Raw genomic sequence first — 26,505 nt, forward strand, 5'->3', positions numbered from 1 at the left:
TGCGAGGCCAGGAGGCGAGGTCCCGTCCCCCGGCGCGCTCCCGGGGCTCCTCGCCGGTCCCGGGGCGCTCCCCGCCGCTATCCCGAGGCCACCCGGCCCGGGCTTCCTCTCTACCGGCAATACTCGGGAATGGCAACACACGACCGCGACTGTTCCCAGCCCAGGTAAGGAGCCGGGCGGTGCGGCCCCCCCTTTGCTGCTCTTCTCGGTCCCCGAGGTGCGCTGCCTGCGCCTGAGCAACGCCCGGCGGCCGGGAGAGGCACAGGGAGAAGTTGCTCTCGCCTGCACGAGTATTAGACCTGCCGCCAAACGGGGGGCACGGCGTCTCTTCCCCACGGTTTTCAGAGCATGTTCAAGCCCACCGCCCCCCTTGGGGATATTCGGACTTCTTTGATTAACCCTCTGACAACTGCGCTCCCGTCTCCCCGCGGATTTTCGTAAGGTGCTACCGAGAGGACGGGCAAATGAAAGCAAAGGCTTCCTGCCAGGACGGAGCAGGAAAGCTGATAAGCATGTCAGCACCCCGTCCCTGCTCGAAGCTTTCCTTTCCCTCCCGATAGCCGAGAGACAGCGGCAGGAGTCCCTGGAAAAACCTTCAAGTGTTTTTCCAACTCCAGCCGGGGAGACTTGAGTCGGAGGGAAAGAAAAGAAAATTAAAAAAGAAGAAAAAAAAAACCAAACACAACAACAACAAAAAACCCTCGCAGCCCTAATTTCATCTCTGAAAACTCAAACGTATAAAAACACCCACTCAGCGCCGCCAGAAAGTGCAAACGAAGCGTCACCGCCAGGTACTCTCCTTCCTTGCTTTATTAGCCAGAGCGCTGCCCCCGTTAGCAAAGAAGTCGTTTCAAAAAGGTTAAGACAGCTCCTCTCCCTACACACGGTGCCAAATCCCACTCTCGCTAATGCCTTCAGGGATTAACGGCGTGCGCTGCAGACCACAGGGAAAATAAAGGACGCGATCCACAAGACGACAACCGGCTCTCGCGGTCCCCCTCTGAAGCCGGCCCCATTTCCAGATCGGGAACCCCGGAATATCCCTGCAGCAGAAGCACCTGCCTCCTCGGCGCACTCGCTTTCTCCCTCCCTGTCTCCCCCGCCAGCAGTGGGTCAGATCCCGTTCGAGCAGCCCTTGGCTGCCTGTGCCCACTCTTAAGATGGAAACACAATCAACTCTCTTTGCCACTTTGAAAAGCGAAAGCCTGTCATATGCAAAACAGATCTCCGGACTTCCTGCCCCAAATCAACGACCGGCACTCCCGAGTCATTCATTTCACGCAAGTCTGCTGCCCTCCCTCCCGCACAGGCGCCGGGGTGCGCCGGCAGTGCCCCTGCTGCCCCGCTTTCCGACCGCCCGTGCCGCCCCCCGCCACTCAGCCGAGAAGCCCGGGGGCCGCGTCGCTCCCCCTCGCCAAGTCATCCCAACTCCGCCAAGACTGGCGGAGGTAACTCCGAGCTGCGGCCGGAGCGCGGAGGCAGCGCGCACCGCGCCCCCGCGCCGCTGCCCTGGGCCGGTCCTTTCCCCCGCCGGACCCCGGAGCTGCGGCGGGGCGAGCCCGCCCGGACGGCGGCGGCCGCCGGCTGTCAAGTGCGCGCAGCCCCGCGGGACGTCGCCGCTGCCGTCCCCGCGCTGCGCTCCGGGAGCAGCGAGCGGGCACAGCGAGCGGGCACGGCCCGCCGCCGCCTCCCCGCCCCGCCGCCCGCTCCGCGCCCGGGCGCCAATTAACCGGCGCGCGAGCCGAACAATTTTTCCTCGTTAATTTCGGCGCGAGCCGCGGGGATGTGTTGCACAAAAAACGAGCGAGGCGCTGGGGCAGAAAGGAGGGCGGGCGGAGGGACCCGCCGGGAGGCTGCCGGCGCCCGGCTCAGGCTGGCAGCCGGCGCCGGAAAGGCGCCTTTTTTCATATTTAAACCACGCGGAATATGTACATTTTTGATTCCTACTTACGCTTTCAGGGGGTTGTGAATGACAGTCGCCATTTTGCTACAATGTAACAGAATATTGTGTCTCGGAGTTCTAAAGGTTCGCTCAGGGGAAGCGACCAGCCAATCAGAGCGCGGCATACCGGCCCGCCGGCCAATCGGGCGGCGCGGGCGGAGCCGGGGCTCTGCTAGTTATTAGGGGAGCTGTCAAAGCCCAGAGGTCACTCCCTCTCCCTGGAACAGGCGGCGAGCAGGTCTTAAAGGGGCAGCGCCCGTCGGCGGGGCCGCCGCCGCACCAGGGGGGGATGGCGGGGGCGAGGGCGGGCAGGGGGAGGCTTTCCCGCAGCTCTCCGGCTCCCGCTCGAACGCACCGGCGCCGGGAGAGGGAAAGCCGGGCTGGCCCCTTGTCCCTTCGCGCCGCCGTCGCTGCCGCCTGTTTCCCAGGCGGCGTGCCCCACCGGGGACAGGAGCCCGCGCCGCTCCGCTCGCTCCTCCCGCTCCCCGGCACCGTACTTCCCGGGCTGTTTCCCTTTCTCCAAAGCCGGTCTCCCCGCCAGGTCTCCGGGAGTCGCCGGCGCTGGCAGTGGCTCCAGGGCAGCGCCGCTCTCGCTCCCCCTCCCCCAGGAATTTCCCCCTCCCTGTCAGTCACCCCAGCCCGCAGCCCCTGCGCCCTTACATAACGCGCGGCGGCCGGACCGACCGACAGCCCGTCGGGCCCGGGTCTCCCACAGGCAACTTGTGCCATGCCGGGAGCCGGGCCCCGCTTTCGGCACAAGGGGAGGAGGGGGACCCGACCCGCGTTTCCCCGCACATGTAGCCCTGCGGTGCGAAAGCGGGCGGGAGGCGGGACCCCCGAGCGCGGCGGGGTGCGGGCTGAGCCCGTTTTTGAGGAGGCAGCAAACTCCAGAAGTCTGGGCTTACCTGCAACTAATTAAAGGAGCTTGCAAATGAATTATGGAGCATGACCTAAGTGATTTAAGAGGCGCCAATCCTGATGTCACTCCCAGAAGTAAGTCCACCGAAGTTCACGAAATTACACCAGTGTAAATTAGGTGTTACCAAGAGCAGAATCCAACCAAGAAGTTTTCTTCTTGTCTGATATTCGTCACCTAATACTTCTCTCTGTCTCTCTAAGGTCTTGCTTCCCTTCAGGCATCCTCCATCCCTTTAAAACAATCAAACAAACAAACAAAACAAACAACAACAACAACAACAAAAACACACCAAAAACAAGTCTGCTTCTCCAGTGTTTGCATTTATATAACCAGAAGAAACTAAACTAAAGACAGCTAAAATACACTGCTGTAAAAACAGTTAAAGAGAGGAGACTACAGAACCAACTTGACTCACAACTTCACGAATAAAACAATGGAAGTAATGATGTTTGTGAGATATTCAGGTGTTAACAGAAGCAGAAATAACAAACTTTCTGAGTTAATGAGCTGAACTTCAAAAGCCTAAGACAACCAAAATCTCTCTTTTAACTGTTTGAGAACTTAAAACTTTCTAACACCGAGGCAGAAAAGGGGATGGAGAACAGAAAGACAGAGAAATTATTACATACAGAGAAGAGGGAAGAAGAGAGCAGTGCAGCAGTTTCCTGTTCATTAAGGATTCATCAGAAGTTTGCAAAAAATTAAACCTGAGATCTGTCTAGGGTCCCTCTTTCCAAAACATTGCCTACTCCAGCCACTAGGTCAACCTAGGTGCTGTGCCAGGCATCCTTCCCTGGGGAGAATCATCTCTTCCATCAAAGCAATCTAAGCCATTTGGTTACAGGCACAGCTTAGGAGAAATAAGCTTTCTGTCAGCTGGAGAGTTGCCAAGATACTGAGATCTATCCCCAAACAGTTCTGGGAAGCCATCTTTAAGAATGTTTCCATTATCGTATCACATTATATTATTTAATATAGTGGTAGCCCAGGTGACACTGAGTGTGACTTCAGACCCCCTGTGCAGTACTCTCTCACTGTTCACAGGAAAAGCTAACCACAAACTGCCGAGTTTTCATGAGCACACAGTTGATGTACACGCTGCAAAGAAATAAACAGCTTTGCGTGCACCTGAACTGGTGACCCTGAACTAGCGACATACATCACATTTTGCTACTATCAGAATTTCTGGTTTGACTTTTCTTATTGCCATGATATTCGCTTAATGGCAAACATCAACCAAATTGTAGCATTTACCCTAGGATGGGCAATATCCACTTGTGGGGTAACAAAAACTTTGCTTCACATGAAGGAAAAAATAGCCTAGGACTGTATCACACCGCAGAACTGGAGGCAGATTTGTGCTATTGCAAAAAGGCACCAAAATTCAGCCAAGCTCTAGAGAGCCCTGAGATATTCTAATGCAAACTGTTGACAGTCTCAGACAATAAAAAAAACCAAACAAAACAAAAAACAAAAAACAAAAAAAAAAAAAAAAAAAAAACAAACAAAAAAAAAAACACCTGTTTGAGGTCATTTTTAGGAGTTTAATGTATCTCTCTGGTCCTGTTGGGTTGGATATATAGGCCCATTCCTGCTCGGCAGGCAAAGAGCTCTTGGCATGGCCTGGCAGGGTGCATACTGCAAAAATGGGATTAAGCTGCACATTGTGCTTCCCTTGCTGCTCCTGTTATTCAGACGTTGGACCTTTATCAGCTACCAGCAACAGCAGCAAACAGTGAGAACAACCACAGATGACCTTGGATGGCTGATAGCTCTTTTCCCAGACAGACCCCATGATACTGGCCAGGAGAACCAGTCAACAGCAAAGCCTCGCTCAGAGGAATCTGCCCAAGGACAGAGCTCCCTTATCAGAACAGTGGGAAGTCTCACCCGTGGTAACAAAGACATCAGGCTTTGCTCACGTGTCCATACAGTTTTCCTACACTGTGTTTCATGTAGAAACCCACAACAGTTAAATTACCATTTTAGCTGGAAAAAAGGCACGGAGCATTGAGTGGCATTTCACTTGTAACAAGGTACATAACTTATTCATGTATTAACTATTTGCAAGGGGACCATCACAAACCTATGTTAATAAAACTTTTATGCCACACCATAGTTACTTCCATTTTCACGGACGCACCAGTCCATCATCAATTGATCATTTATGAACTAAATTTTTAGATTAGTTTTTCTTCTGGTTTTAGGTTACCATAAGTCACTTATCAATAGTGTTACTGTTGTTTTATGCTTCAACACAAGACCAACATATCTGAGACACACTCAGTTACACATACACTGTTCCAGCTTCGGGATTTTTACATTCCTACTTAGCTTCTGTTAACTTTACTCAGACTCACCTGAAACATAACAAGGAGGCTGCATAAAATATTTTGCATAAAAACCCTAGGTGGGCATATTTTTAATGAGAGGTTGCCAAGTGTTTGGACAGCCAAAATTTAAATTTAAAAAAGGAAGGTAAGTTTTGACATAAAATTATTGGGGTAAAATTTATAGCATTAATACAAGGCCTAAGCATACTGCCTTTATGAGGACAGAGTGAGCAGGGCTTTAAAAGGCAGAATGCATGGTCTCATGTCTGGTCCCCTCTACAAAACTGCAGCTGGTCTCTGCCCAGTGAGAAGAAAACCAGTGTAATTTATTTTCAAGTGCCATGTCTCATAGATCCTATCACTACCCTCCTGATCCACCTCTATTTCAAACATTTTTACTATTTACATAACGCAAGTGCATTGATACTTTCTGTGAGGTGTCAAAAATATTCAGCCTGCAAAGCCTTATTTTGACTGATGATCCTTCACTGTGGAGCAGTTGTTACTCTATATTTATTGTCTCCTGCTTTCCTTTTCATCTTGTTAAGTTTAAATGCAGGGTTGTTCTTTTCTGGAGGGAGGGAGGGAAAGTTAGGTTCTTACTTACACATTCCTCAACTCTTGTGAATTGGAAAGTGAAACAAACTAGAAGCTGACATTGAAAGCCACAAATCTAATTTTGCTATAAAGGGAAACGTAAAAGACAAAGAGTTGTTAGTCTACCAGAAGCCACAGGGGTTTTTTTCAGCTTTAATATTCCCAGATATTTCCAGCGATATACAACTTTATTTTCTTCAAATACATTAATACTCAAAGGACCAGATTCATATAGGTCTAAATATGACAGCATGCTCTGTGTGCTGTTAGCATACCTTGTTACGGCAAAACAGGGCCCCACATGCACGGATATTCTGCAACAGATTTCAAGTCTTAACCCCTTTTTATTTATTTAAAGCTATGCAGGCATCTCTTATACACTGTTTCTTGTCAGCCCTCCTCCTCACTTTCTTTGATCTTTTCCAATAGTTGCTTAGCCGAAAGAGGAGGGAAAGGTATCAGAGTATCAATGTTACAGACTCAACACCAGCCCTCTGCAGACACATCACCAAGAATGTTATGCAGTCAGCATAACAAAGATAACTATGGAGCTACACAGTGTAAAAATTGGCATCAATGATTCATTCGTTGCAAATTTGGGAATTGCATTCTTAAAAGGTAACCCCAATTTTTAATTTTTAAAATTTTTTATTTCCAAGCAAATTTCCCCTCTATAGTTATGGCAACAATTTTTGGATGCCTTTAGGCCATCTTGATTTCGGGCCTGATTCTGACTTCTCAAAGTTTTAATTTTGTATTCACTATTCAGTTTTCTATAATATTACACCTTGAATTACATCTATGCTGAGGTCTGGACTCTAGCCCCTTATTTTTTAATGGGGCATTCAAATAAAATAAACATATTTTAACACTAGAGAGGAGTATCTACTATTAAGAAGTACATTGAGGCCTTGATCTGAAGTTTTCGAAAGTTTGGGGAGAGAAAAGTTGTATAAGGTTCCAGATTCTGGTTCAAGACTGTCCCCAATTTACCAAACTGCTGAAAATCTAATCAGTGTGGTTGCCAGAAAATTCTTTATGTTATCATAGACTGTCCTTAATTTTCCCCCAAAACAAAAAATAACATTATGAACAATCTGCCTTAAAAGGATAATACAGATCTGCATGGTAGCCACTGCAGTACCGTGGTAACAGCAGGAAAAAGAATCTAGTAATACAGACAGACACATGCTCTGGAGAACATGCATACAGTAACTATGGTTTGTCCTCTCCGTGAGGGGAGTCATTGTCACAATTTAGATGGAACAAAACTGAGTTCCCATCATGAAGCACAAGATTTACACATCCAGAGTCACAGGTCTGCATGCCTTACTTCTTAAGTGAGTAACTAGCTGGGGGAAAAGAAAAAAAAAAAAAAAAAGTGAATGTTTTAAGTCTCGTTTTCACTCTATGCTGCATTAAAGGTAGGGAAAAGTATTTCTACATCCATACCCAATGATGGGATAGAGAGGCGGTTCCCTGATTCATCCGAGATAGTGGTCTGTCTCCTGTCGCCATCTGTTCCTAGTGTGGGGCTAAAAGGGAGTTTCAAAGGTGCCTTGAGTCTCAGAGGGAGCAGACTGTATAGATTAGGGCATAATTATATGGACAGATTTGACCCTCCAAAAAGCTCCTCATCACCTCTGCGGGTGGAGTCAGGGGATTGACTACCTACGGTTTTAACCGCCTTTAAAAACAGATTCCAAATGTGGTCAAAGAGTGCTGCAACGTGACTCCTTTTTGCCCATCAGTAGGAACCAGAGTGTAATACCTTGCTAATCAATTTTACCTCTAATAAGCACATAGAACATACTGCAATTATGATTCTAAGACAGGTTTAACATTTGCATTGAACATAACAAACAGCATTCTGCCTGAGAAAATTAACAACTCTGAGAAAAACATAAACGGCCATGTTCATCCAAAAAGAGTGTTAACTCTGAATTTTGCTGTTGATTTGAATAGCTTCACCTTTCTTTCATTACTGATGAGACCACCTCAAAGAAAGGAATTAATATTTCACTGTGACTATCTGCTGACTCCACTATGGAGAATTTTTTTCAAGATTGGACAGAGTGAACTATCCAGACACAGCTTGAGAATAACAACTTGTCTTCTTTCAGTATTCAAGCTTCCTTGTTTATAAAGTGCATTTTGGTATTTCTAAGGCCAAAGGAACAAACACTATCATAAGTAGGCTACTTTTGAACCGCATACGGAGTTACACAGCTCACAACAAAACCAGTCTTTTTTTTAACTACACTGAAAATTAGATTTAGCCAGAAAATGTCTCACTTGCCAACTCTCTTTAGTTTTTAAATATTATTTGTGAAATAGGTTTTATTTTCAGTATTTTTAACTATTTAAGTAACATCTTCAATGGTTTCACCCTCTCTTCTATATAAATACAAAATAATTTCAGTATTGCAGCTTTTTTTTCTTTCTTTCTGTTTTGTTCCACTATTTTCAAAACAATCTATAACTTAAATATCTTCTACTTTGTAAAAAGTTCAGAGTTAGAAAAATAAAACGTGATGGGGTGGTTGAAGGTGGACAGGAAAACATCCCCATAAACAGTAGTTTGGAATTAGTGAGGGGACAAGAAGACACTAGTTCATTTTGTGGCATTGATTGGCCAAACAACAGAGGAAAATGCAAGTAAGGGGGAAATAAGACTCCTTTTGTTCAGCTGTGCTTTAAATCCTGCTAAATAGAACCAGCTTTAAAAGCTTAATGAAATGGTTTTTCCATTTCCCATCCAACCTTACTTTGGTAGAGAAGGGAAACAACAGAAAGGTACAGACTGACCTGCCTAAAATACCAGTTTAGGTCAAGCCTAACTTTAAAAGTTGGTGACTGCAGACTTCAGTGGACACATGCAATATTGGTATAACACAAAATTGTTCCTGGGAATCTATTAGAATATGTTATTGCAGTCAATGTCACAGTGGAGCCAGTCCCACTCTTTTTTCCCCCAAATCTCCCCAACAACTTACACTTGTGTAGCTAATCTGAGAGATATTTCCCCAGCCCAAACAGACTCTCAGGCCAGAATTCTCCCCTTCAGAATAATTTATCTAATAGTTTTTTAACATAGATAACCACATTGGTAAAATCCCTTGCAGAGAAACAGCATTGCCAAGGGTGGTGAGTTATTTGTTGGGTTTGTTTGTTTGTCTGGGGGGCTTTGTTTGTTTTTAAACAAGGGTGAAGCAGCTTTGCTGTCAGGACACCTCTTTCCACTGCAGGGGCCACCTCTCTGGCAGGCAGCTCTGCCGCGCAACTCTTGCTCCAGCCATTCTTCTCACACATCTAAAGCCCTTGTGTCAAGTCTTCTACAAAAGCTCAGGCTTTTGCTTGAGCTGACAGGCCTTTGCTGACACTGTTGCTCTGTGCTGCCTCAACAGAAAGCAGCTGAGAAGAACTTGTCAAAGTTTAAAGTCCTCCAAGCAAAGAAAAAAGCTGATGGGATACTGCTTGATGCAAGGCCCGTATTTGTGCTACCACTAATGCTGCTTATTAGGCTATTTCTAGGACTATCCTGTAGAGCCCTTGTGCCACTCCAAGACAGACTGCCTAGTGCAGAATTTACCAGGCATATACTCAGGTATATATATGCCAGATTCTCATCTTTCAGATGCATTATTAATATGGGCCTACTGACTTGAGCAGCATCACTGCTACTATTTTCCCCAATATCCACAAGAGTAGGTTTAGACAGGCATTGTTCCAAAAGCCACAGTTAACAGCTGTTACTGGGGAGCTCAGGTAGACTCAAGCTTCCTAACCCATGTGCCCATGAACCACACACTCTTTCCCCGACATTGCTACAAGTAGCACTCATATATACTACATATTTTACCCATCTTCAGATCTCAGGCCAGCAGCACAGAAAGAATTGGTACCGAAGAACTGAGAGCAGAATACAAGTCTAAATACAACATCGTCTCATAAAGCTTATGCTCTCTCCATCATGCCAACTGTGCCACATGCAGAAAATCCAGGTTCCTCACTTCACTATTCTTTCCAGTACTTGCTTGCGAGGTTTGTTTGTTTTAAAGGTCAGCAGCCAGCTGAAAGCATGCCAGCCTGTATATTTGAAAGAAAGCGCAGGCATCTTCAACATCAGAAAAATTCTCACCAAACATATGCAAGGAAACATCATAACATTTATTAATAGGATATTTTGGTACCTGTCATGCTCAGGAGTGATCAAGCACTACAGTTTTTAAAATGAGCAAAACTTTGTAAAACTAGGTGGAAGAACAGTCATCTGCTGAGGACAGTGTCTTATACACACTGAATTCTGCACTCACTTACAAAACCCAAAAGGTTTGCCCATCTCACACACAGGAGAATGCTCTCTCACATCTGGTGCCTATGGATATAGCCCTTATGAAATATGATTTAAAGGCATTAGAACAGCTTTGATAGAATAAAAACATCTACAAAGAGCAATATTGCAGCTGCTACTGCAATGCTCCAGCTTGCACAAAGTAGAATAGCTTACCAAATTATTTTCTTAGGAGAGATTCTCCCAGCCTGGCTCCTGCAAGCATCAGTAGCTCACTAGACAATGCAAGCCGTGGGAATCCAGCTTTCAGGAACCCTGTGCAACCAATGGCCAGAAAATAAAGCCTCAGAATTGATCCTTACCCAGTTTACAACGCTTCGGAAATGGTATCAGCAAACATAACAGACCCGTGTTCTCTTCCACTCCCCTTCAGCCCTGCAACATATTCTTACTCTTTCCTAGCCATTGGCTAGTTCTTCTCCAGCTTTTTTTTTAGGAAAACCTTTTCTCTCTCCACATAGTAATAATTTCTCCCAGCAGTTACAACCACCTACTCTCATAGTTCTTGTAGACACAGACATTGGCCCAATCCACTGAGGGGGAAGGGAAAAGACAGCACAGAACAGTCTGAAATGTACTTGCATTTGCTGTGGGTGAGAGGTACTTATTGCTTAAGATCACTCTCATATCAGAGAAGCGATGGACTCCCTTACTCTATTCATATATGTAGAATAATTCATTAGCTAACACTTTTTCCCAGCTAAATAAATGCCCACCTCCTGAAATGGATTCAAACTTTTGGAGCACGGAGGTTATACAACAAGGGTCAGTATGCAAAGCCCAGTGCCAGAGACGTGCAGCTGTTTCCCTCACTCACACTCCCTCCTGATTATTGAACATGAGAATCCCACTTGTATTCCAGATACAAACGTAAGCATGTTATATTCCAAAGCTGGGCGCTATTCCAAACTGGAGTGCTGGGGACATCCAAGTCTGGCCTACTTGTTAGCATAGCATCAAGAATGCTGGGACAATAGCCATTCATTTTGTGGTTACTCCGTATTAAATTATTTTTCCCCAAAATATGTACTCTAACCCACCAGCAATACTTTATTCCCAGGCCGTATTCTTAGGCAAATATCCTTATACCCCTACTGAAATGCTTATGGAAGCTCTGTGCTGTTTTCAAAAGTCTTATCAAGAAAATTAGGCTCTAGTTCAGCAAGACACTAAAACAGTTGTCCATGCATAATCATTGATACCATCCATTTGCTAAAGGTGAGCTGTACTATTAAATACCCTGTGGAAATAAGACTGAGAAGAGAAATAACACAGGTATTAAACAGGACCAGAAAATAATTTAGGAAGCAATGGCTGATGAGACCTGGATATCTTGAAGAAAGGATCCAGAATCAAAGCATGATTATATAGCTAATGCAGAGTCACTAAGGGCTAAGGGCCAAAAACTATAGGACACCTTGAAAAATCAGACGAGTATTTTTGAGTGCTGCAATACAGATGTGTAAGCCAAGATTCAGGTAGCTTATATTCCATATGGGTCTCTATGCCTAGTGTTTCCTATTCAGTAACTCTGGGAGTTATTGGATTCAGAGGCTGAGCTTTAGTCTCCTTAAGGCTGAATGTTGGCTACAGACGTTAAAAACAAACAAACAAACAGAAAAATCCCTGCCAGTCAGATTCTGTTCCCATTTGTAACATGCAATTCTAACCTAAAGGCTTGGTTCTGCCAAAGCTGGCTTCAACAGGAAGAAGAGTTGTCCAATACTGTCACAATCAAATCCAGTTTATACTGCCAGTAAGATTTATTCTGCTTTTATACTGGTGTAAACTAAAGCAGATCATCATCTATGTTTATACAGAAGTTTTAAAACATATGCATGCTGCCATTGAAATCTTCTGTGCAAATTTTCATATACTGTTTTCATAAAGGCAACCCAGCTGAGAAATTGCTACTGCTTAAAGTCAAGACTAAGTGTTAAAAGTCCCGACCTGCAAAGAATTAGCATTTATTTATACCTGTAAGTGCAGAATTTGGCCTATACGTGGTATTTCATTATGAAAGCATGGTCTTACTGAAAAAAAAAATACTCTGAAGAAAATCTGCTAACAGCAACATGCACATAGCTCTTCTGTCCAACTACACAGCAATTACTTAATTTATCTGCTGACTCCCCAAATAGATGACACGAGTGGGTGTGGCAGAAATAAAACTCGATGTATGTTGCGTACAGTGAGTACCTATGGGCGTGAATCCTTTAAGGTCACGGGAAATCCTCCACGGCAAATTCCTCCCCCCACCCCCCCAACTCCCGCCTCAGCGCTCCCTCCCCGCCTGCAGCGCCCCCTGGCGGCGAACCGCGGCAGCGCGCTCCTTATCGGAGTCAAGTAAATCAGTAAATTGTTTGACTGTTGTGGTTTTTCTGCTTGTGTTGTTTGCTTGTTTGTTTGTTTGTTTGTTTTTAATAGGGATGAGGAGAAGAAACTAGGCAAAATAAGTTTTTTAAAGTTTTGTCATTTGATCAATTTTAAGCATTTCCAACAGCAAGGGTAAACAAGGTACCTTATATTCAACACTAATAAAGTTGAGTGACTATATGTCTTCCTGGCTTTGAAATTCAGATGACTCCGTGAATTTGGTGTCAGGTATGTAGGCTTTACAAATTTGCCGTGGAATAAAAACACCCACAACTGCCTAACCCGTGAAAAAATACCATCAGAAACCTGTTAGGATGTGGCAACTAAATTCCCAAGGATTCCATCTGTATTTTTGCAGTATTGGTTCCTCACCCAGAAGTCAGTCAGGCGGCAGGGAGGGAAGAGCAGCACTTCTCCTCACTGAAGCTTCTTTGCTAATGTATGAGGGTGGCAGAGCAGAGTGGGAGAAAGGACTCAGCCCTGCAACCAAAATTGTATTATAATGGCATCCACATAAAGGAGCAGAATTAAAACTCTTCAAGAAAACCTTTGTTCTGGCATCTCCTAAGTTTTTTGAGGTCTTGATTTTGCAACCTTAATGCTACTTTTCTTTTTTAATATATCATACATGTGGTATTATATCTATATATAGCTGTGATGGACTATTGTGTACCATTCTGCTTTTCCCCAGAATGCTGAATACATGGACTAGCACTAGGACAAAGAGGTTACACCTCAGGATTTCTATTTTGACCATTCTTGGTACGTACACACAGAGTCCCTCTGTAGCACTTGGGCATGCACATGCAAGCATGAACACAGACTTACAGAGTCTCATTTAACCTTTGAAGTCAGGCTGGAAGCCTTGGGACAGCCTCAAAACTACATCTGAAAACAATTAAAAAAAAATAATCAGTCTTATATACACAGCATTATTTGTTTTTCTTTTCACTTTGCTTCGCTAGTATAGAGATATTCCTTGAAAGCCAATTTTTGAAGTGTTTTATCTGCTTTTGCTCTGTTCTCTTGGAATCACAGTTCTGTTTGTAACGCTTTAATTATTCATACAACAGCCAACTCTGATTTTATAGGGATGATGATGATGCTTCAGGTGAAGAGCAAAACAGAAGGATCAGAGGAACACCTACACAGAAAGCAGCATTTTCATGCCAAAACTTTTAGTCAGAAAAAATCAGGTAATAGAAGAATGAAAAACATAAAAGACATGTCTCTATAAAGTTTAAAATTTTTTTCACCATACAATGATTTTTAAAGAAAGATTAACAACCTGCAGTCAGGATCACTAAGGATTTACTATGTATGTCTCTCAAATAACATGGGACTTGTTAGTCACAGGCTATAGAGCCAAAGAAGCGTACAAGACATTTATTTAGTTGAAGTCTTTTATCATGAAGAAGCCATTTACAGTATCTAAACTGATTTCCTTCATAAATATGAGAAAGTACCACTCAGTTTATAACACTCCCCTAAAAGCAAAACCCAAAAGTCTCAGTGGAAACCCTTGACAAATGCAAAGTTATGATTTCAAAATCAGATATTTCTTATTTTAAGAGTCCATACATTATGGCCAGCCATCCAAGTAGTTTCAAGCTTCTTATGGACAGATCTTTCTTAAAGCGGAAAACAAACACACACAAACATCAACAGTTAATGTTGTTTGTTTTGTTTTGTTTTTTTTCCTCCAGACTACAAAAAACTCTTACTCCAGGAACAAAGGGTAAACAAAACATTCAGCTCAAACAATTGTCTGGAGGCGGGGGGGGGGGGGTGGGGGCGCAGAACCTTAAGCACTATAAAGATCTCAACTACTCCTGCTTACTCCAGCTGCTACTGAATTGGGCATGGCTTGAAGGACAGCCCTGTGAGAAGGATATCATGGTGAAACAGTTTGTCACTGGCCCTGGCATTAACACACCTGGCACTACTCTGGAGCATTCTGGAAGATGAGCAGGTCACTCCTGCTCCCACATGAACACAGAGCAAATTCCTGCTTTTCCACTCAGCCCTCCCAGCCCTTCTCACCACAGCCAGCCACAGATGGGTGGCAGCCTAGGATAACATCTGACCTGTCATCCAGCCTGACAAAAAGCCAGTGGCAGTAACCAACCCAGGCCACTGTCCATGGAAAGGGAGGTGCATGCAAAGAGTGTCCTACAGGAAAGCGTGTGTGTGGCAGGTTGAAACAAAATGCAATGGAAAAGCCAAATAAATTAATCTTCGTCCACTAACGTCAGGAATATTAAAGGATACAGTCAAGTTACAACGCCCAAAAAATAACAAGACAGTGCCTGATTCATGCCTCAGATTAATTTAGGCAGTCACATTACAGGTCTGACCCAGAATACTAATAAATTATCAAAAATTGTAACATGCATATTATTTTGATACTTTAAGTCAACGGGTTTGTTTTGGCTCAGCAAAATGAGCTGAAGAGGTGCGTTTTGTGTCTCTCAGGGGATCTGAATGTTCCTAGATAAGAAACCTTTAAATGCCATTTCAAGATTTAGCACCTAATCCACATTCCATTGAAATAATTCTAGAGAATTAAAATAGGCTTTGCATCTACCAGGGCGTGCCTTCCTATTCCATGGCCAGTCTTGCCTACTTGCTGGCTACACCGTGACATGCAGCAAACCTGGCGCTGTCTGCACCTTGTTTGGTTGGCCAGCTGAGCAAGCTGGGCCAAGGCAGCACAACAAACTATATCAGCCAAGCGTCATGCCTACTCTAAGCTTTACAGGTGAACAAAGCTGCACATAACTTGGCACAAGAAAGGAGCTGCTGGGCCATCAAATAGGATTTATTGTCTCAGGCACTGTTCCATGCAGGTATAGCAGTGCTAGTTATGAAGCCAGAGGCTGATGTAGCTACCCTTCCACTGGTGCCATTATCACAAAGCTTTCATGTAAAGACAACATAAATAAATGCTATTCACACCTCTGGACCTAGAAAATGAAAAATGGTTTCACAAGCCAGCATCACCTGTTAATCATGTTTTAAGAAATACTACAGAGGTGACTTTAAATTGTAACATTTATGAGTTCGCTCCTCCTCAGATGTAGTATACACCAAACATGTTAAGACTAGCAGAGTTCAGCTAAAACAATACCTTTATGGCATTGCTTATATCTTTAGATTATATCTACTATAACACAACTGATAGCATGTACTCATGGCACACATTCAGCAAGTAATTGGAAAGCTACACATTTCTGCTACACCATACCTTGTGTACTGCAGCTCACCACAGGCCAGCAGCATAACAGATCACCAGATTCTGCAGCATTAGCTAAGCCTGAATAAATTACTTTTAACTGCAGGTACCAGACTCTTATCCTCTTTAGGCACAGGCTCATTCTTTGTGGATGTGCTGCATACAAAACTTTTAATAACGTATTTTCCTGTTCTTGTAGCTCTGCTTGCCACTACCAGCAACAGTCAGAAAGAAGTCAGGACCACTTAGTAACCTCCTCCCTGTGAAACTTTTTCTTTCCATCAAAACATTTTGCACTAATTCAGAAAGCCTGTAACCATCAGTCACATTACATTTCTGGTGCATTCCAAGTCATTTCATCAGTACTGGAATTGGGACCCTGGAAGTAACGGATTTTTCCCAAGGTCTCCCCTGAAGCAAGCTCCCCCTAGTCTACCTACTGAAAGGGCATTGTGAGGTGGTGAGTTTTCAAGAAGGTCCCAGTGACAATTTCCAACTGACTTGCAGAGAAGCCTGGGAACTTAACTTTATTCTTCCCACACAACTGAACTCAGTAGCAGTAAATTGTAGCATCTTTGGTTTTCAAGGCCTTCGAAAGGTGAGGGGAAGAGAGGTTGGGGGGACAAGAGGGAAAGTCATAACACATTAAATGGCAGGGAGAATGTGTGAGAAAGTGAAATATGTTAAAAAATCCCACCTTTGCATGTACAGATTCAGTCTCTAAACCACTTATTATCAGTCAAAAACAGGATCATGGGCTATAACCAGGAATCACTTGAGAACAGCTCACTATTGAGCCACAAGTCAAAGACAGCACACTCTGAGCTCTGCACCACAACATCAGAATCTCTGGTGAGCCTAATTCCTCAATACTATATAAAGTGTTACACCCAGAAAAGGCATGGAGAAGGATGACAAGGATGGTCAGAGGTATAGAACAATTTCTGTACAGTCAATTTGTATAAACAAAAGTTAAAAAATAAAGAAGATATTGACTCCTCAGGCTGGAAGAGATAGCTGAGGTGAGTTATATTAGAAGTCTATACTGCCATGACTGCCAGAGGGGAAAAGCATTTGCAATCTGTCCTAAAACATGGATTTTTTTGTGCTTAAATTACTAAAAGGCAGCTTCAAAATTAACACAGGCAGTACTTATCCATACAGTTTACATTTAAGTTCTGGAATTCCTTGTCAGAAGGTGCTGTGTCTGCAAAAAATGTGCATGTGCTAAAAAAAAAAAAAAATCACACAGAATCACAGAATCGACTGGGTTGGAAAAGACCTCAGAGATCATCGAGTCCAACCCTTGGTCCAACTCTAGTCCGTTTACTAGATCATGGCACTAAGTGCCATGTCCAATCTCAGTTTAAAAACCTCCAGGGACGGCGAGTCCACCACCTCCCTGGGCAGGCCATTCCAATGCCTGATCACTCTCTCTGTAAAGAATTTCTTTCTAATATCCAGCCTAAATTTCCCCTGGTAGAGTTTAAGCCCATGCTTAAAAATAGTTTCACACAATAAAAATACATCAACGACTCTTTAAGTCTTCCTGGAAAAAAAAATTTAAATCTTTCCATATGAGACCCTGGGCCACTAGATGCATAAGACAGAAGCTACCAGTTTACTTGCGAGAACATCACTGTCTTCCCTGTTACTGGTAACGGGTGGAAAAAACATACCGGTCTAGATGCAGCTGTGCACTTAAGAACCATTTCATCCTGTGCTGTGAAGGCAAGGGACATAATTTCGATTAATTTAAAATTTTAATTTCATTTCTGGAATCTAACTGTTTTTCAGAGACAAATGTCTACTTTGCAACCTACCACCTACTGATTTAGTCAACTCCTGCTATTTCAAATTGAAAGGTCCATAGACACAGGTTTGGGGAGTTCGGGTTTTTTTGGTGTTTGGATTGGTATGTGGGGGCTTTTGTTGTTGTTTGTTTGTTGGGTTTTTGTTTGTTGCTTGGGGTGGTTTTGTTTGTTTTGTTTTTCTCCGTGGCTAGGCAACTGTGGGTTTGATTATTTAGTAAAGTTTCTAAGGCCCTCTGATTTTCTTAAATTACATTGGCACTATCTTCCAGTATAGTCACTGTTTACATTACTCAGTCTATACCTATCGATTTCCAAGCACACACAGTACATATGCTTCCCCCAAGAAAAAAAAAAAACAACCAACAAAGGAATCAGTAACAGGTCTACATGTGATTGTAATGTTTATTTTATCTCTTAAGTCCTGCTTTCAGTTATTTACCCAATATAAGCTTTCTTAGCCTTCTGTCATGGTATACTCCTGCACGGTAGGCATTTCCCACATACAACTGTCAATAAGCAGATTCTTCCATACCTTGGTGAGTCTGCCCCACAGCACAACCTCTTTGGTTTGATTTCTATGTAGGTCAAAAAGAACTCCAAAACAAAGTATAGATGACCCTTAAAATGTTTTTCCCTATTTCTTTCATCTCTTTTTTGTTGTTGTTGTTGTTGTTGGTTTTGCTTTGGTTTTGAGAAAGAAACTTGTCAAAACAGTTCTTCATAAAATTTCTGCCAAAAAGGATCCTCCTTCTTTCCACAGGGATTTGATTGACAACTGCATGAATGGATGCAACTGCCTGTGGGAAAGTTGACTAAATACTTGTATTCCTCCTAGAAGAAATTTTTAGAGGACAATCTTCTGAAGTCAGAAGCACTTCTCTTTTGGACACAGTATAAATGCAGAGCTACACAGTATAAAGACATTCATCTGCGATTTTAATTTTATCCAGAACCTGTGGGAACAATTTTACTTCACTGACTTATCACCATACAACTCTCACTCTTTATGTTACTTCTCTCACAGATGTTCTCCTAGGCCTTGACCTTACGCACACTTGGTAATCATCTGTATTTTCCTTTTCTTTCAGACTTGGCATTCTGAACAGAGGTGAGAAATTATGTTCAGTATTCAAGGTGAGGATGTGCTACCAGCTGACACAATTGCACTGTCTGTTAGCTTTAGGAAAGCAGGCATGTTTTATAAAGGAAACAAGTAAATGCTATTAGGCAACTTACACTGAATTGTCACCCAGGTAGGGAAAAGAAAATAAAACACAAACGAAACATTTCACACCACACACAATTACACCTTGCTGGGTAATTAATACAGCTTAAACCCCATGGTCTGCTAGCCTCTTAAAGCCTCTGGAAGCTCTTAACCATTTCATACAGAGTTCTGCCACCCTTCCTGATTTCCCACAAGGTTATAGTACAGAATTTGTATTATCCTACAGCCAGTTACTTCAGCTATTCTTCTTTCTTTGGAACCTGCAGAGCTTTCCAACTCCCAATTAGAAAGTGCTTTGCTCAGGAAAATGATAGCTCAACCAAGCCCATAAACCACCTTCTGTATCCTTCTTCCTCTTTTGATTTCCATCCAATTAAGCTGAAAGCCAGAGTTTTGTTGGTTGGGTTTTTTTTTTTGAACTGCAAACTGATATATTACATCTTGTATGTGAAACAATTACTGTTCCAATTCCACAAAGCACACATGCAGTTTCAGTTGTCTTAAGACTCTTGAAGACCTTCTTACAAAACACTGCTAACACTGCCCTATCTGCAGTTTTATTTTAGTGGTTTATCTAATATGTCTTTGCAGAAACAGCTCATTGTTTCCATGTAAGTGTTGTATGTCTTGGTCTAAACTACCTTTAAATTTCTTTTTTTTCCACAGGTATACAGAAATGACAGATCATAAACTGTGTAGAAGGTTAGTTTTACTAGTTTGTAGATAGGGGACAGGTGCTGCAGTGTTATTCCCATGGGCAGACTTCTGCACCAGGCACATGTACTGAAGTCTCCAGGCTGATGTCTATCCTGACAATTACGACTGACCAGAGTTCATTGTTCATGACTCCTATTCAGTGCCCAGAACAGAAACAGTCTGAAAACCAGCTCCTAGAAGGGCTCCATGAAGCAGAGCATCTATGGAGCTGTCTGTGCAATGTGAACAAGCATTCCAGTGAATTGAAGGCAATATCAAGGTCAATCATAAATATCAGTATACACATGCAATTAGAATGACCAAAGGGTCATCAGCCTAGGAACAAAATTTAAGACTGAGGCCACAATGAGGCATCTGGAAGCATCCAGCATATAAATAGTAATCAAGACATGAGTAGACAATACAAAGTATCATTATGAGACTAGGTATCTGTAGATTGATATCCTTAGCTTCCCTTCAAACCCTTCCCCCTGCCACCAAAGAACCCACACATACCCTCTACAAAATGTACTGATATGTGGAAACTGCTTTCCCATGGTAACCTTCCCTCCTCCCACTCTTCTCCCTTCAGGATGTGCTCCTGAAAGACCTCAAAAGAATCTTACGCTTCACACCTCAATAACAGGAAACCTCCCACGTGAGTCTGCATACACTGGGCTGAGCTTCCTCCTCCTCCTGCCACATTCTCCTGAGAGAGGATTTAGAAGGAAGAATTCTTATATCATAAAACTTTCAGTCCCTTTTCTTAAAAAAAAAAAAAAAGTTGCAACACTTGAAACAAGAAATTCTACCACACATCTTCAAAGCTGATGGAGTGGGGGAAGGGAAACCAAGCAAGTCACTCTTGCATCATTCAAACAGTGCTTTCACAAAGGGTACATCTACAGCACACAATGCATACAAGATCATCAAGGAAGCTCATGCTTCAAGACAGGACTGCATTCATTTATTGTGCACTTCTGAGACCCACACTCACACCATTATAATGCTTCCTGCACACAAGTCTCACTGATTACTTTCCTTTGGATGTGAGCAGGTTATAGACTTTGAGAAATGAGGTGTCTTTAGCTAAGTTCCTATAAACTTCAAAGATAAAGTGTTGTTTTCTGAAAGCAAAACAATGATTTCAAGATTGACATATCTGGAGAAGTGTTTTTTCCTGCATTATCATTCGTCTCTACATCCATTCAAAGCCTTGTGTATTTAATGTATATTAAAAAAAATCTCCTAAAAACATGATTCTTATGGTCTATGTCACCAATTTTTCTTCCACTGGGAAATCAACTGTCAGAGCCCTGACATCCACAACTGATGTGTAAAAGCAAAAGAGCTCACCTCTCTCTGTATAAAAGTACAACCTTACACTCAAAGCAGACAAGGGACAATATGAAGTAGCACATGAGATTTAGATCCCCAAAGAAAATACTTCCTTGGAGACACTGAACAGTTATTTTCACTGGCAATTTTAAAATATGAACCTAGAAATCAATCTTGTAACACCAAGCACTTTCTGTATTAGAGACCCATAAGCCGAACAAATGAGTGTGAAGGAAAAATGAAAAAGCTGCCAACTGTCACTGCTCTAAAGACAACATTATCTATATCGTGAAGTTAACCTTCCAATGCAGATCCTAAGATTTCCCCCTGTGAAGAGGCAGGGCAGCATTATTCAACACAGGCTTCCTCAAAGACCACACCACCAGGATATTCTACTCTACAACAGCTCTGCAAGGAATGTAAGGTCCAGTTCCATGTTCTGGCAGTGTAAAGTCTCGTTACCATCCCTACCTGTCTGACAGATCATTTTACCATCTGTAGACATGATTTTTTGGCAAAAAGGATTTCACAAAAGTACTAAAATGATCAACAAAGGGGCTGCTGCAACATGGATCAGGAGTCTCCCTGCAACTGCTCCATTGAAGTCTAATAGGATTTGGGTTTTTTTTGTTTTGTTTTGCTGCTAAACTGAGGAAGTGTGGACTGGATGATCGCATAGTGAGGTTGACTGTGAACTGGCTGAAGGAAAGAACCCAGAGAGTTGTGGTCAATGGGGCAGAGTCTAGTTGGAGGCCTGTATCTAGTGGAGTGCCTCAAGAGTCAGTATTGGAACCAGTACTATTCAATATATTCAACAACCACTTGGATGAGGGACTAGAGTGCACTGCCAGTAAGTTTGCTGATGACACCAAGCTGGGAGGAGTGGCTGACATGCCAGAAGGCTGTGCTGCCATCCAGTGAGACCTGGACAGGCTGGAGAGTTCGGTGGGGAAAAATTTAATGAAATATAACAAGGGCAAGTGTAGAATCTTGCATCTGGGCAGGAACAATGCCAGGTTCCAGTATAAGTTGGGGAACAACCTGTTAGAGAGCAGTGTAGGGGAAAGAAACCTAGGGGTCCTGGTGGACAGCAGGATGACCATGAGCCAGCACTGTGCCCTTGTGGCCAGGAAGGCCAATGGCATCCTGGGGTGTATTAGAAGGGGGGTGGTTAGTAGGTCCAGAGAGGTTCTCCTTCCCCTCTACTCTGCCCTGGTGAGACCACATCTGGAATATTGTGTCCAGTTCTGGGCCCCTCAGTTCAAGAAGGACACGGAACTGCTGGAGAGAGTCCAGCGCAGAGCAACAAAGATGCTGAAGGGAGTGGAGCATCTCCCTTATGAGGAAAGGCTGAGGGAGTTGGGTCTCTTTAGCTTGGAGAAGAGGAGACTGAGGGGTGACCTCATTAATGTTTATGAATATGTAAAGGGTAAGTGTCACAAGGATGGAGCCAGGCTCTTCTTGGTGACAACCAATGATAAGACAAGGGGCAATGGGTATAAACTGGAACACGAGAGGTTCCACTTAAATATGAGAAGAAACTTCACAGTGAGGGTGACAGAACATTGGAACAGGCTGCCTAGGGAGGTTGTGGAGTCTCCTACTCTGGAGACATTCAAAACCTGCCTGGACACATTCCTGTGTAACCTCATCTAGGTGTTCCTGCTCTGGCAGGGGGATTTGACTAGATGATCTTCTAAGGTCCCTTCCAATCCCTAACATTCTGCGATTCTGTGATGTTTGTTTTGTTTCCTCCAGTCAGCTCCAAGTGGTCAGCAGCAATGCAGTAGTGTGCAGACGTTAAGGCAGCAAATGCAGCCCACTCATCTGTGCCTCCCATGAGGGAGAGCAGACGATGACAAGTGGAAGGTCTCAGAGATGGATTTTTAACAGACTATCTCCTGGAATGCGCCAGCCTACCTAATGAGGCCTTGTCGTGGTTTAGCCTCAGCTAGCAACTAGGACCATGCAAACATTTGCTCACCATCAGCCACACCACCCATGCCCAAAATGGGATGGGGAGGAAAATAAAAATAAGAAAAATTTGTGGGCTGAGAAAAAGACAGTTGAATAGGACAGCAAAGGAAGATAAAATAATAGAATAGAATATACAAAACAAGTGATACACATGCAATTCCTCAGCACCCATGGCACAAACAACCTGTTTGTTCCTGAGAAAGGGTATTTGCCCCCCAGCCAACTCCAGTTTATATAGAGCGTGATGTCACACAGTATGGAACACCCCTTTGATCAGCTTGGGTCAGCTGTCCTGGCTGTGCCCCCTCCCAGTTTCTTGTGTACCTGATAGAGCACAGGAAGCCAAAAAAGTCCTTGATGACCCAGCAACAACTAAAACATCAGTGTATTACCAACATTCTTCTCCCACAAAATCCAAAACACAACTACTAGAAAGAAAATTAACTCTATCCCAGATGAAACTAGGATACAGCACAGCTTCATTTCTACCAATACACAAACCAGGTAAATTGTTGACATCCACTTACACCTGCATATTCTGCCCTCAGTTCTCTGATTATAATCGGGAGCCACAGAGTCCCTCCACCAGTGCTACCAAAAGCGTAACCTAAATATCTTCATTATTGCCTGTTAGTGAAAACGTCCTAAGCACCACAATAATTTTAAAATGGGACTTAATTCTGGTAAGTTTTACATGCAAATTGTTGAGACGTTTTATTCCTTTTGATCCCACAGAAAAAAAAAAAAAAAGAGCAATTGATTAATCATCAGACTATTCAGTAAATTACATCTGAACACTTCCATTAAGAACAGCAGTACTGAAGAAAAGACAAGTTTTGACTAGAATACTTCTTATTGCTAAGGATACTTGAAAGGAAGAGTCTCAGAGACAGTCTCAGAGCACAATTTGGATTTATATCAACTGATAACTTAAACAACAAACAAACAAAAAAAACTTACACTAAAATACTAAGACCTGATTTATGCAGAACCTAACACAAAATTTCCAGGAGTTGCTTATTAGCATACAAGCATTCCTTGCCATATCAACAGTCAGAAGTACCAGATTTTTAAAAAGCTCTTAACTAATGCAGTGATATAAACTATGAAATTTCAGTTTCATTTGCAGACTTTTCAGGCTTTTTCATGACATCTGACCTGCAGCATAGACAAAGCTGATACATCAGGAGAAAAAGGCTTCAATTTCTTATTTGGAGAAGTTTAACAGTGCCCCTGGACCTTTGAGCTATAAATACAAATAAATACACTTCAAGTAGTGTTGCAAAGGGATTCGTTGATGTACTTCTGCTTTTTAAATTGATTTTTATAGGAATTCGATACTTGGAACAAAACAGATCCAAAAGAAATACCCTACAGAGCCAAGAGACGGCGGGTTTGTGCCAGTGCAGTACTGCCCTCTCCTGGGGCGGATCAGGTCTGTTCCCCTACTTACGCCACCCAGCAGATCCTGAAGGCAGCTGCATCTCCAAGACCACCAGAACTGCTTTGGGAGCTCCAGATATAAAACAAACAAAAAAAACCCAACAAACAAACCAACCCAGAAAAAGCAAACCCACACACATACCGAATAAACGCATCAAGTTACTGATCATTATATGAACTGCGATAATTCATCACCTTAACTCCTTAAATGCCGTAACAGCTTATTCCTTCTTCTGTAACCTGGTGCAGGCGAACCCAGAAGCAATTTTTGGCGTCAACAGCAGAGCTGGCCTTTGGGACAGCAGAATATTCTGGGAACTAAGACAGAAAGTCAAAGAGCAACTTTCACATTCAAAAACACCTAAAAGCTTTGACACTATTACTGCAGGACAACTGCAGCTCATCATGCAAAGACTAAGCATGCAAAGTTAAATAGGCTTTTAATACAATTGCTTTGATTTCAGTGGCATTAGAACAAGGACAAATTTTACTGTGAAAAATCCTCCTATGAAAATCCTGCTTCTGACCACCCTGGACAAGCCCAGGGTAATTCACAGGCCCAGGTACACCTTCCATTTACCCAAGCTTAATGAGTTGCCTTGTGTCAGCTAAGCTTCAGCTGGCAGAATGCAGAGTTTTAGTCCTCAACAAGCATGAGGTAAAATACACAGATTAAGCCTCAGCACAAAAAGAGTTTATGCAAACTAATTTTAGGTTTTGGATGTGACCGCTAAGAATAAACACAGGTTCAGGTACTGCAATTCAGCTGAAAAGCAACTCACTAAACTGCAACAATCCTAAGCCTATGTACAAATCATAAATTCTAATGTTATTCACTAAGTCTGGTCTTTACAGAATGTTTTAATGAAATTCACAGTTATATTTTAAACTGAACTAACAAAGTAAATATAGCCTGAACATATGTATTTAATGGACCACACAGGTATAAATCCAGTCCCTAAAGTTAAATAAGTAGAAAAACAGAGCAAATGAAGGACATGACTTGATAGCAGAGTGCAATCTGCAGGTCAGCATGGCCTTCACCAGTCCAAGAACCGTCCTGAAAAGAGCAGCATTCAATTGTGACCAGCCCAGGCACACAGCCAGCTCCACAAACCAGACTGAAAACAACTGATCGCATCGCAGTTCTCAAACCAAAACTCCCCCATCCCATCCAACCACAAGCTTAATGGAAGTTAACATTGCTCATGGAATCATAGAATTGTTTAGGTTGGAAAAGACCTACGTGCGTTCCCCATGGAAAGCATTCACAAAGGAAGCAAGAATGATTAAAGCTGGAAGTTGTCATCTGCAGTATTTGAGTAAAATGGCATTCTTTAGCCACTCTTTAATCTAGAGAAAAAGACTGAAGTGGGACAGCATTAACAATTTTCAAATATGTAATATGATTGTAGAAAGTAAGGCAATACAATAATAAATAAGGTAAGGTAGATAAGTAAAAGTAAGGTAAACAATAATCAATTGTTTTCTGTATCCACAGAAGGCAGAAGCAATAGCAGTAATGGTTTTAAATTGCAGCAACATGCTTTCAGGTAACACATCAGAAAATCTTTCAGCGAGAGATAGAATAAAATAATCAGAATAAACCAAACCAAAAGGCTTTAAGAAGAGTTTAGACAAACAATTGCTATGGAACACAGTAGGGATGGGGTGTGTATTTTATTTACACATTTGTATATTTTATTTAAATACATGCATATATACATGGAAAAACATCAACTTCTGAAATATCTTCCAGTCTATTCTAGTCTATGAATTTCCATAATGAGTATATGCAACACAACTGAGAAAACAAACCATTTAACACACTACTTCCCCAATGGCAATTCTATTTCTGTGGAGTCAAATCCACAGCTTACAAACAGCATATTGGTCACCGAACCTGAAATATTGCTCACTGGCATCAGAAATTAAAATGATGAAGCAAAGCCAATGAAAGAATCAGAGTATAATATTACTTGTAAAATATTAAACATTCTGAATTACTAACCATGAGCCAGCAAACAACAGGGAAAAAGCATTGCCTAGAATCCTGTACGTATGTACATCCACATCAAATTTACATAGAGATTATCAAGTACCAATACCATATATATCATCATTTTGAATCCAGTCTACAACAGTGACAGTATTAACAATTTAAACAGTTCACAGAAAGGGCTGCTGATGCAGTTTTCTATAGGCAGTTCTACTGTTCTTCTGTTACCATATTAAAATTCAAAATTATCTTGT

At 42.8% G+C, this 26,505-nt stretch overlaps 1 protein-coding gene and 1 long non-coding RNA gene across 13 annotated transcripts in view; one reads left to right on the forward strand and one right to left on the reverse strand.

Moving 5' to 3' along the window:
• The window catches only part of DPF3 (double PHD fingers 3), a 188,861-nt gene extending 178,229 nt beyond the window's left edge, over positions 1-10,632 (reverse strand). For 4 of the 12 annotated variants that reach the window (XR_010472986.1, XM_065064495.1, XM_065064493.1 and 1 more), the window contains exon 1: positions 1,952-2,510. Coding sequence is in view for 8 of the 12 variants with exons in the window: in XM_065064495.1 (XP_064920567.1) it covers positions 1,952-2,067 (116 nt within the window). In the remaining 4 variants the exon portion in view is untranslated. Of the gene's footprint in view, positions 1-1,951; positions 2,515-10,447 lie in introns of those variants that run through there. The other 8 variants (XR_010472985.1, XM_065064498.1, XM_065064497.1 and 5 more) reach the window with 6 other exon arrangements.
• LOC135579583 (uncharacterized) lies at positions 24-20,806 on the forward strand. The gene is made up of 4 exons (XR_010472988.1): positions 24-164; positions 18,659-18,704; positions 19,465-19,500; positions 20,087-20,806. It is a non-coding gene; the product is annotated as an uncharacterized LOC135579583 (long non-coding RNA).
• Positions 20,807-26,505: the final 5,699 nt, after the last annotated feature.

Source organism: Columba livia, chromosome 5 (assembly GCF_036013475.1).
Source record: "Columba livia isolate bColLiv1 breed racing homer chromosome 5, bColLiv1.pat.W.v2, whole genome shotgun sequence".
NCBI classification, from domain to species: domain Eukaryota; kingdom Metazoa; phylum Chordata; class Aves; order Columbiformes; family Columbidae; genus Columba; species Columba livia.